Consider the following 12,141-nt stretch of genomic DNA (forward strand, 5'->3'; position numbering starts at 1 on the left):
TTTAGCCCTCTGTGTTTCTTTCCAGAAATAGCCAGACCGGGGGACGGACATGACAGGGGGTTGTTTCAGGGAGACCCCGGAAGAGTTAGGGATTGGGCAGTTTAATTTTGGGGGCGGGGAGTTAGGGGTTATATAGGAAGGGGGCCATTTTGGGTGAAAGGAACAGCAGCCCCCACCCACCCACCCTGTTTTCATAAAAGTTTTCCTGTTAACCATTTGAGGGAAAGGGGGTTATGTGTAGATACTGGTTTGGGTTTGTAGTGGAGGGTGATAGTAGGGCAGCAATTTGTCACGGCGGCTGTGGTGGTGATAGATCCTTGAAGTTGTAAATATTCTCAGGTGGGGATGATGGGAGGGCTACACGATTGGGGCTGGACTCCCATGGTTGGCAATCAGTTGTGGCAGAATTTGGGGGGCCATTAGTGGTGCCTCCGAGTTGGCGCTCAATGGCTGGAGGCAAGATGGGTCGTCCACCCGGGTAAAATCATTTATTTGGGGCTTCAAGGACCTCCCCCTTTAAGTAATTATATGTTATACATATGGGGAATTTGTAGTTTTGCATATGCCGTTGCATATGGGGGGTTGTTGGCTATGTTAATGTTATGATAATAAAAATGCTATATTTAATGGTAATAAAACGGCTGCTGTGGCCGATTTAATCCAACCTGGTCTCCGTGTTTTATTGTGGGTTAGTCTCTTATGGAATGTGGGGCTTGAGGGTGGAACCGGTTGGGAGAATGTCCAAGGGAGTTGGTAAGTATTAGAGGGGTCGAGCAGAAGGTAACCACTACCTCCGTCATGTGATATCACGTCCACTGGCTTGCTTCTACATCTTCCAGCTAGTAAATGGGCGATCGGGGGACATTGTAATATAGGAGAAAAGGTTGCAAGAAATCAGACAACCCCTTTAATGTTAAGAAACTTAAAATGGTGGTATGTGATTACAAAAACCCATATATTTTTTTTTCTAGAAACAGTGCAATTCATGTCCATAGGTTGTTTCCTGCATTGTAGCTCTGTCCTATTAACTTGAATGGAAGAGGAAAAATCATGGCACTGCAGATGTGGGGGACAGGGGCATAATTGCCATTGAAGCAGATGTAGTGTCTGCTACGGGGCCTGCAACAGCAGGGGGCCTGGATGGCAGGACTGGGAGGAGGACAGATTATTTACTTTCAGGTTCCACCAACCAAGGCAGCAGGGGCCCGGCACATATACCCTACAGTGGAACTGGCACAGTAGACAGATTCTATCCTGTGTTCAGTGCAGCACATGGGGAAGGAGGGGGCCCAATTTTATTGGCAGCATATTTCAGGACTGGAGAGAGGTAAGTGGTGTTCAAAGACTTGAGTGATGTCATCATCATGTGACCAGTGCAGGAAGAAAGAGCTCAGCAGTGCAGAGGAAAATGGTGAAGGACCTATGTGATGTCATCATCATGTGACCAATACACTAAGGGAGAGCTCAGCAGTACAGAGAAGAGGTGGTGAAGGATATGTGTGATGTCATCATCATGTGACCAGTGTGGGAAGAGAGCTCAGCAGTGCAGAGGAGAAGTGGTCAAGGATCAATGGAGCATGGAGCTCCTGTGCATGGAGGAGAGGTTAGTGGCTTCCCTCCCTTAACCGATACTAGTTGTAGTTCTTTCCTGGCACTTATAGACAGAATCTGTTCTGTGTCTAGCACTGTGCATAGAGGAGGAGGGGAGTACAATTTTCTTGGCAACATAGCTGAGCACTGGAGAGAGGTAAGTAGTGGTGAAGGACCTGTGCGATGTCATCATCATGTGACCAGTGCAGGAAGAGGCAGAGCTCAGCAGTGCAGAGGAGAGGTGGTGAAGAACCTGAGAAATCTCATCATCATGTAAACAGTGTAGGAAGATATAGCTGAGCAGTGCAGATAAGTGGTATTCTTATGGGGTTAAATTGAAAAAAAACAAAAAAGAAACTACTATTCCGCCAAGGTTTTTTGGGGTTTTGACATCACGGTGTTCACTGTCCGCTGAGAATGTCATAACGTTCTTATTCTGTGGCTCATGTATACCCATAACTCACGGTGGCTAAGGGAATGTATGGAGCAGGCTGCTGCATTAAACACGGCAATACCAAAATTTAATATTTTTTATTTATTTACTACTTGTAAAACAAAAAATAAAAAAAACTTTGACAGGTTACTTTTACAGTAACCTGGGATAAGGGGGCTGGAACTGGGAATCTTTTGATCCCTTGTCCTATTCACCCTAATCGCCATTTCCCGTTATTGCAGCCGAGTGTCTGCAGTATGATAACGCCGGGACCCGCCACGTATGGAGCTGGTTCAATGCAGCAGCCCGCGCCATACATTCCCTCAGCCACTGTGACATACGAGTATACGTGATTTATTGAGATTTGTGATGAATGAATTCGTAACTAATCTCATTTCTTGTCGAAGATAAGCAAATTGACCAAATCGAATTTTTCTAAACTTCGATCATCACATATTTGTTGTAGTTCTTTCCTTAATCTCACTCCCTGTAATGCCCTCTGATAGCCCATAGTAACTTCTTTAAAAATAAAGCTGGGAGTCATCTATAAAAATGGATGTTGATGCAGAGAGACCTGGGAGCAGCAGTGCAGATCAGGTAAGTATGACCACCACTGCGGGTCTGGTCATGAGGTGATCCCGCACCACATGTGGCAGGTACCTGCTTGGGTTGCAGGAAAGGTGCTAGGGTGGGGCGTTCAAAAATTTGCTATGTGGCCCAGTCATTTCTAGTTATGCCCTTGATTGGAAAGGTGGTAGCAATAGGTTCCAAATCCAGCAAAACAATTCTGCACGCTCCAAACTTGTGTTCAATGTTTTTATTTGTTTCTCATATTTTTCGACAACCTTGTAAGGAAAGCATATTAATCTCATGGTCTGCCTTGAGAAATTAGAAATATAACCTTTCTACCCTGTAATTCACTGGCTCATTTAAGGTGTGAACTGTCACATGACTTTGGTGTTAGGGCATCAGAGACACCGCTCTATGGACAGGTCTGTTTTGCCTTTTGGGCCATTAGGATGACGGAATCTACTTAAAATTAATCCTCTCATACTGGTGAAGCCTATGAGCTCTAATATAAAAGAGGGTACTTATCCAATTTTTATTCTATAGTAAGCCAAATTATCTCCTGACTGTAGATGATCAGGACAGGATCACACAGCACTAGTTATATCTAATATCCAGAGATCTCCAGACTATACATGATCAGGACAGGACCACACAGTGCTGGTTATATCTACAATCCAGAGATCTCCTGACTGTAGATGATCAGGACAGGATCACACAGTGCTGGTTATATCTAATATCCAGAGATCTCCTGACTGTACATGATCAGGACAGGACCACACAGTGCTGGTTATATCTACAATCCAGAGATCTCCTGACTGCAGATGATTAGGACAGGATCACACAGTGCTGGTTATATCTAATATCCATAGATCTCCTGACTGTAGATGATCAGGACAGGATCACACAGTGCTGGTGATATCTAATATCCAGAGATCTCTTTACTGTAGATGATGAGGACAGGATCACACAGTGCTGGTTATACCAAATATCCAGTGATCCCCTACCTGTAGATGATCAGGACAGGATCACACAGAGCTGGTTATACCTAATATCCAGTGATCCCCTGCCTGTAGATGATCAGGACAGGATCACACAGTGCTAGTTATATCTAATATCCAGAGATCTTTTGACTCTAGAAAATCAGGACCGGATCACTCAGTGGTGGTTATACCTAATATCAAGTGATCTCCTGACTGTAGATGATCAGAACAGGACCACATAGTGTACTGGTTATAGCTAATATCCAGTGATCTCCTGACTGTATATGATCAGGGCAGGATCACACAGCGCTGGTTATATCTAATATCCAGTGTTCTCCTGACTATAGATGATCAGGACCGGATCACTTAGTGGTGGTTATATCTAATATCCAGCGATCTCCTGACTGTAGATGATCAGAACAGGACCACATAGTGCTGGTTATATCTAATAGCCAGAGATCTCCTGACTGTAGATGATGAGGACAGGATCACACAGCGCTGGTTATATCTAATATCCAGTGATCTCCTGACTGTAGATGATCAGGACAGGATCAAACAGTGCTGTTATATCTAATATCTAGTGATCTCCTGACTGTAGATGATCAGAATAGGACCACATAGTACTGGTTATATCTAAAATCCAGTGATCTCCTGACTGTACATGATCAGGACAGGATCACACAGTGCTGGTTATATCTAATATCCAGTGATCTCCTGACTGTAGATGATCAGGACAGGTTCACACAGTGCTAGTTATATCTAATATCTAGTGATCTCCTGACTGTAGATGATCAGTACAGGACCACATAGTACTGGTTATATCTAATTTCCAGTGATCTCCTTACTATAGATGATCAGGACCGGATCACTCAGTGCTGGTTATAACTAATATTCAGTGATCTCCTGACTGTACATGATCAGGACAGGAATCACACAGTGCTGGTTATACCTAATATCCAGTGATCACCTGACTGTAGATGATCAGGACAGGATCACACAGTGCTGGTTATACCTAATATTCAGTGATCTCCTGACTGTAGATGATCAGGACATGTTCACACAGCGCTAGTTATATCTAATATCTAGTGATCTCCTGACTGTAGATGATCAGTACAGGACCACATAGTACTGGTTATATATAATATCCAGTGACCTCCTGACTGTAGATGATCAGGACAGGACCACACAGTGCTGATTATGTCTAATATCAAGTGATCTCTGAACTGTAGATGATCAGGACAGGATCACACAGCACTGGTTATATCTAATATCCAGTGATCTCCTGACTGTAGAATATATAGGATCTGTGACAAATAAAATTTCCATATTTATCATAAAAAGAACAAGCAGAAACAGATTTATACAAAATTCCTTAACATGAAATTTAATCTGGATGGACATCTCGAATAAAACAAAAAAAAAAACAACAGTATCATTATTATTATTATTTGTCTTTTCTTTCTAACAAAGCAGATATCATGAAAGCAGCACTGTAAAAACCTAGAGAAATCAGAACTCTGAGAGATTGGTCCATGTTATATCACAGGTATCTTCCTCTTCTCTACAGTGAGATAAGTAGCTATCAGTAGGCATGGGAGGTCCAAAAAGTCCAAAAAGAAATATTCTCATTGGCACACATAAACATAACAAGGAAAGTAAGTAAGGATGTCTTAAATTATTACTGACGTCTCAATGTGGTAACACAATAGTACATAACATTTGTGGCCATTACATATTGCTTGATGGACTTGGAATTGCAAAGTGCTTTTTTTTTTATCTTCTGGGCGTGCGCAGATTTTGTTGTGTTGAGACTGTGGATCTCAGTGCTTTAGTGGAAGGTCTGTCTATGGAATTTGCATCTAGTTTTTTAATGCCATAAATGTTTTCTTTACATTCTGAAGACCGTCAACCTTCTCCATCCAAAAACTTTACCATGGAAAGTGGCCCTTGATATAATTGTATGGTAACTATTGAATAGATGTAACCTAAATCAGTGAAGGAATGACAGGGGGCGCATTTTAAAATATCCAAAATGGACACTATGGGACTGCATTGTGGTCCCAGAGGTTACCCAGTCAACTCAACAACTAGACTTGTGGTTCCACTGGACTTGTGATATAGTTCAGTTGAGTCAATTATTCCTGCAAATTTTGGTCTTGCAGAAGAATAAAATAAGCCACCTCCATAAACACATCAATTTACCTTCATGGGACCACGTGACTGCTACTTAGTAGAAGGACACTAGGGCAGGTGGGCCCAGTTGTAAGATCTAAGAAAGGGTGTTGATAAGGAAGAAGTCTAGAAATATGAGTCCAACCTTGGGTTTAGATGCATGCAACTCCACGATGCCCCGTGTCCGCTGTGAGACCACAGCTCCCATCACCCATGTCAATATTTATTATCATGTGGATTTTTTTTTTCTACCTCTAAATACAATAAGTTACAAGTTTATTCAATTAAATAATGTAAAACATATATAAAAAAAACATAAGCATGTAAGCAGAAACATACAGCATAGGAAAGCAGATTATCCACGCAGATAATGGCTGCACAGTCCTCCCTGCCGATACCCTGTTCGGTTCCTTTTGTAAAATGCTTTGTATTTTTTTTTCTTCTCGAGACTCAAACATAAAATTGGTATCAGAAAAAGTTAGTTGAAAATAGAAATAGTCCTTTTTTTTCCTACAAAGAAGAAAAAAAAATCGAAGAGTATCCAAAATATTCCTTGTAGTTGTCTGAATTTCCAGCTCTGTTCAGGACTCAGTTTAGTTATTCCACCATGTAGACATAAGATGCGTTGTATCCTTACAGGTCACTTCTCCGGGCTAGGATGGATAGTGGATCTCCATAGATGGGACCAAGAGGCCTCCTCGTTTTTTGTTTTTTTATCCCACCTTGGATGTGGACCACAACACGCAATGTCTTCATGCTGTTCCTCTGCTTCTCAGAAATATACAAACAGTCCAATGTTTCCTCACATAGGTGGGACGACTAGGCCGGTCATAGCTGTCACAACAAAGCAAAAAGATGGGTCAAAGTTGAATATATTACCGAAAGTGCATAAAAAAAGTTCATATAGGTCCAACATCTTCTAAAACATGGATGAATATAAATGGATAATGAAGAAATCTGCCCCTGGCCTATATATTGGTGAAGCGGCAGATTCATAGATGTGTTCATACCGGTTTTTAGGCCAATTTTCATATTTACGAAGGCCGTGTGATACTTTTTGCAATACCACCAAATGTATAGGAAAGAGCGACAAGGGCTTCACGGTTCTGTAGGCTCTATTTTTTGGCTACCTCCGACTTATGCCAATGTATAGGTCTACAGCAGTAGACGACCATTGACTCCCAATGTATACTGCACTGTAAGGTTGTTGTTTTTTACTGTGCCCCTTTGCAGACTATACTTTCCTACACAGTGATATGCCGACACATACAGTCCCAGCACCGACTGCATGGTGGACACGTTTAGCACACGCGCCAGGAGATTTTCTGAGGCACACACCTTCGAGGTTCTCCACCACTTTTCTAAAAAGCGGTGAAAAATAAGACTAGGTATGACACCATGGCACTGGAGAGGGAGAATGGCACACACAAAAAAAAAACTCAAAAGTGGGTGGGGTTAACCAGGGGGGTGTGGTCAGCACCTTTCCACTCAATTTATCATGACCCTTTTAATCAATTTGGCAATTTTAATGAAATTCATTCTATTTTTTTTTTTACTTTCATTTGAAATTCCAGCCTCAATAAATCTGCCCCTCATTTTTATATGTTTGCGGTCCTGCGGACTTGATTGTTTTTAATCAGTACATATACTGTTCATATAGGGTACTGTATTGTACTGTTCATATAGGATCTATGTGGTCGCACGTGATGTAGGAACCGCCCCTGCGGAACCGGGCACTACAGATAACATGGCATGCAAGAGTTGAGACCACCACAAAATGTAATATTAATTGTATAGCGGGATCACTTTGTACCAGAGCACTTTACATATGGAGCTGTAGGTTAGTACTATTTGAGCGCTGCATGGTGGCATTGTGTGGCACGTCTACTTAAAGGGGGTTGCCCCACGAAAAATATTTCAAACCAGCACCTGAATCTGAATACTTTCGCAATTGCATGGAATTAAAAATGTATTATAGCTACTGAGTTATTCAATAAAAGCTATCTGTATGGTGCCACCTACTGTTTGCTCTTTTTCTAATTTCTCTGTCCTGCTCACGGAGATGGAAGCACATGTTCACTTTCATCCTTTAAATGCCACCAGCTGCAGCAGTAAGGACACGCCTCTAAGAAAAGACACATTCTCTCAGCTGACAGCTTGAAATAAATCTAGAAGAACCATTGGGGCAATGTATGGGGAGGTGGATCTCTGGATCCATGTGAGGTGCAGGGCTGGTGGTTGTCATGTACTAGATTATTTCAGATTTTTTACATTAATTCATGGGATAACCCCTTTAAGCTGTGTACGGCAGATTACTGTATAGGACTGTCATTGAGGCAACTATATGGAAGTATTATTTGACCAATGTGTGGCGCTGATATTTGGACACCATTTTGAACTAGGCACCGTCTTGTATGTTTATCTGTTCTTCCATTTTTAAAGGGATTTTTTGTCAAACTTTTCCTTTAAGAAATTTTGATAAGAAAGTAAATAGAATTTATTTTTTTAATTGTGAAATATATCACCTATAAAAATGGAAAAATAACTACATATTATACGCATTTAATCCTTTTTTTAAGTATTTTTTTGCATTGATGAATGAATATTCTTTATTCTCTCCGTCTTTCTATTCTTTTCATGGTATCCAGCACTATACGTCACCGCTCAGTCTATGGACCATGCAGTGCGGCTGCGATCGGTATGTATGATCCAGTGTTCTCTATGTGAACGCTTAGACTGAGTTTCATTGTCCAGAGCGAGCTGTATGACTGACAGGCTTCTACACGTACGCACAGCCTGCGCTCTATCTGATGTGTAACACAGGCTGGTTTCCGGCTTGGCTCCACATCTTCCCTCTGCCCTGCAGAGTTTTGCTGGCAGCGGAGGCATGAGGGGAGCTCCCTGGGGTGCGAGAGAGACCTTTCTGAGCCCAGTGCTGAAAGACCGGGCCTGAGAGTGAAATCAGATCCGTGGATATTCCCCAACCCCTCTACTGCTCAGGTTACCGTCACAACCTATGACCACTTCACTGCCAGAACGCTCACATACGACTCCATGTATATAAACATACATACTGGTATACCGTAACATGCCAAAATCAACAGACAATGATATAGCAGCCTAATAATAATATAATACACAAATCCTGCAGTGTGTGTCGGTATGCTTATTGTGCACTGCATACGTCTAGATGAAATTTCATGAGTAGCCCTGTCTCTTTCTCCCCTAGTCAAGCAGAACAGGGCAGCACCATGCTGAGCTTCCTGCAGAGATTTCCCAGCAGCCTCTCCGAGAACGCTTTTGACAGCCCTGCAAGTCCCAGCGGAAGAGGGACAACAAAGTTTTAGTAGAACTAGTGGGGGCTGCGAATCCCTTACGTAAGGTCCCAGAGACAGCAAAGATCCCTCTGTGGTCATGTGACTGGTATATCTTTATATTTTTTTGATCGTACAATATAGAATATGTGGACTTCCTCTTTAAACTCAAGATGTCATTTTTTTTTTTTTTTTGTAGACAGTCCTGCTATTTAAAAGGACCTGCCAGCAGGATCAATCCTATGAAACCAGATATTAATGCCTGGTAGGATTTATCCTGCTGATCAAAACGATGCCTGAATGGTGAAAATCCGTTGCGCTGTTCCAGAGAAAAGAATAGTTAAATTCCATATGCGACTTAAGTGCATTAAGAGGCGGGCCCTAGACTCCTCAGTGCGCCTCAGCTTCCTGTGCTTGCCACGCCCCCCTCTCTGCCCCTCAGCTCTAATCAGGTTCAGAAATGAAACTGTTTTCTCTGGAACGGTGCAACGGATTTTCGACAACCAGGTATCGTTTTAATCAGCAAAATCAACCCTAACAGGCAGTAGGCCTGGTTTGATAGGGTTGATCCTGCTGCACGGTCCTCTTTAAGGGTATACCGTCACGCCATAAATTTATTGCGTGTGAAATTTCTGGGACTGTTTCATTCATGTGAATGGGGCTTTCAGAAACCTAGGTGTTTCCCACCAAGAAAAAACAGTTCAGAGGTGTAGAACAGAATTTCAGTCGCAGAAATTTCTGCCACTTATAAATTTACCCTAAACTCCAGGTTAACTAGTAAAGACTTGGTGAGTCAAGGGCGCTAGTGGTCAACCTCTGTCGGAGATTTATGAAACTCTCTGACAGAAAAACTATCTTTGTTGCCCATAGCAACCAATAAGGGCACAGCTTTTATTTCGTATTCTGTTTTTCAAAAATGAAAGCTGCACTCTGATGATTGGTTGCTATGGGCAACAAAAGCAGTTTTTCTTGTAAATCTTCCCCAATACTGAAAATTTGAGGGGTTTCGAAGGCAGATACAACTTCTATATATATATATATATTTATATATATATATATATATATATATATATATATATATATATAGTTCAATTTTTCATGTCATGATTCTCCACGTATTACTTGGTTTTGTTTTTTCATTTAAATATGTTTTGAGTCAAACGGGTTGGGATGCCCTCACCTCTGAAACCATTACCGTTTCCACTAGAACAGGCTGGAGATGGAGAACCCTGCGGTCGGATAACTGGGGCGAAGGCACTCTTCTGTTTCATGGAAGGGAAGACGGAGGAGGAGAAAGGCAGGATAGACGAGCTTCCAGAAGACCCCACGGGTGGGCTGGACGGCATGACTACAAGTAAAGAGGACATGAGTGAAACTAATGAAATCTCAGCAGGTCTTTGGGCCCACCATTAAAGATTAGTGATCTCTGTATCAACAGAGTGGCTAGATGAGGAGGTAAATGGTGTGTAAAGGTTCCCAATGTCAATATGTGACTTAAAATCGGGGTCATGGGCACAATGCCCAAATGTTGATTACCCAACTTCTTCATCCACCCTTTCTTCAGTCATGTACTAAGTTCATCTAAAGTACAGATTCCATCAATACAATGGACATAATAAAGGTACTCACTGCCATAGGGTGACGTAGTAGGTGAGCCATTGATGAAGCTTGGAGACCCGGGGACTCCCAGGTTAGACATTGGGACATTGCTGTATCCATTCATGCTGTTGTTGGGGGTGCTGTAGTTAGATTGTTGTGGGGTGGAACTGGTTGAGTAGCCACGTGGGGAGATACTGCTTGTATTCCGTATGTAACCTGTGGAGCAGACACATAGAGGATGACCATTTACTGAGGAATGGAGATCTGGTGATGAGGAGGAGTACGGGAGACTGGGTGAAGGTGGTCATACACCTTATATAGCTGTCGGCCCAATGCTCGTTTGTCCAGCAGCTATTTCTCCTGAACACTTTATACATTTGAACACTTGGTTCGAGCCAAATAATGGAGATGGCTTATGTCCCTTCAAGACTAAGGATCGGCATGTCAAAATTTAACCTGCCGATACTTTTAACTCCATCATCTGCAGAACAAATGTTATCCAAACATCTAATACACATAAGATGGTTGGCCAGACATGCAGAAATGGATGGATTCGACCAACCCCTGACCAATGTGTATGGCCGCCATAAATAAGAGTCATATGATGTTACTCACCCTGATTATTGGCCTGTGTTTCTGAAATTGAGATTCCTAGCTGTCCCCCGTAAGAATTAATTCCCATCATGCCACTGTGCACAGGAGAGCTGGAAAGGGCAGGAATTTGATTGTGGTTGCGTGGGACACTATATAAAGCCTCAGCAATGTCCGCCGCTCTTTTGAGAATGATATCCTGTTAGGAATAGGAAGGAGGACATTGTCAAGATGGAAGCTCAAAGATCCAAACACGAGCAAAAGGCAATGTGCTATTCATGATGGTTACCTGATTATTATGTGGGTTTCCATACAAAGCCTCCACCAAATCTGCTGCTCTTTTAAGTAGCATTTCCTAAGGAAGATAGTAGAAAATAGTGTCAGGTGCATAAAGGTAACCAGTTATTCCAAGGACTTGGTGACATGACAAGACAAGACACTGTTCGGGGCAGTGAATGGAGCTGTCCCTGGTCCTGGCCCCACCACTATCAGTTTCCTTCTGAACGTATATGTTTGTTTTTGCACTAAAAAGCAGATGTTTTTGTGTTCTTCTGCCTGGTAGTTCACAATTTCCATTTTTATTGTTTTGCTTAAACGCCTTATCCAAAATTTACGAATTGGCAAAATGTGTCCTTAAGGATTGTCATAGTAAATGTCTGCTGTGGCTATTCTTGTACTGTTATTACCTTGGCCAGCCTCTCTGGGTCTCCAGGATGTCTGGGGACCACCTTTTGTAACCTCTGGAATCCGTAATCAATCGTAGGCTCGTTTAATGCTGTTGAGAAAGCAAATAAACATCTAAGTATTAACTAATCCATAGACGTGGACATATTTTGACAGGATTTAATATTAATAGCTTGTGTCTGTTCTTGGACATCTTTATTAAATAAAA

The 12,141-nt window shown here is 42.1% G+C and overlaps 1 protein-coding gene across 2 annotated transcripts in view; it reads right to left on the minus strand.

Moving 5' to 3' along the window:
* Positions 1–4,962: 4,962 nt before the first annotated feature.
* EBF2 (EBF transcription factor 2) overlaps positions 4,963–12,141 on the minus strand; it is a 129,254-nt gene continuing 122,075 nt past the window's right edge. For both annotated transcript variants that reach the window (XM_044282908.1, XM_044282907.1), the window contains exons 11-16: positions 11,936–12,024; positions 11,539–11,604; positions 11,274–11,448; positions 10,689–10,874; positions 10,240–10,407; positions 4,963–6,579 (exon numbers count right to left, since the gene is read on the minus strand). In XM_044282908.1, coding sequence (XP_044138843.1) covers positions 6,548–6,579; positions 10,240–10,407; positions 10,689–10,874; positions 11,274–11,448; positions 11,539–11,604; positions 11,936–12,024 — 716 coding nt within the window. In that variant the 3' untranslated portion in view covers positions 4,963–6,547. The remainder of the gene's footprint in view (positions 6,580–10,239; positions 10,408–10,688; positions 10,875–11,273; positions 11,449–11,538; positions 11,605–11,935; positions 12,025–12,141) is intronic.

The sequence above is a fragment of the Bufo gargarizans genome, chromosome 2, assembly GCF_014858855.1.
Source record: "Bufo gargarizans isolate SCDJY-AF-19 chromosome 2, ASM1485885v1, whole genome shotgun sequence".
Classification (NCBI taxonomy): domain Eukaryota; kingdom Metazoa; phylum Chordata; class Amphibia; order Anura; family Bufonidae; genus Bufo; species Bufo gargarizans.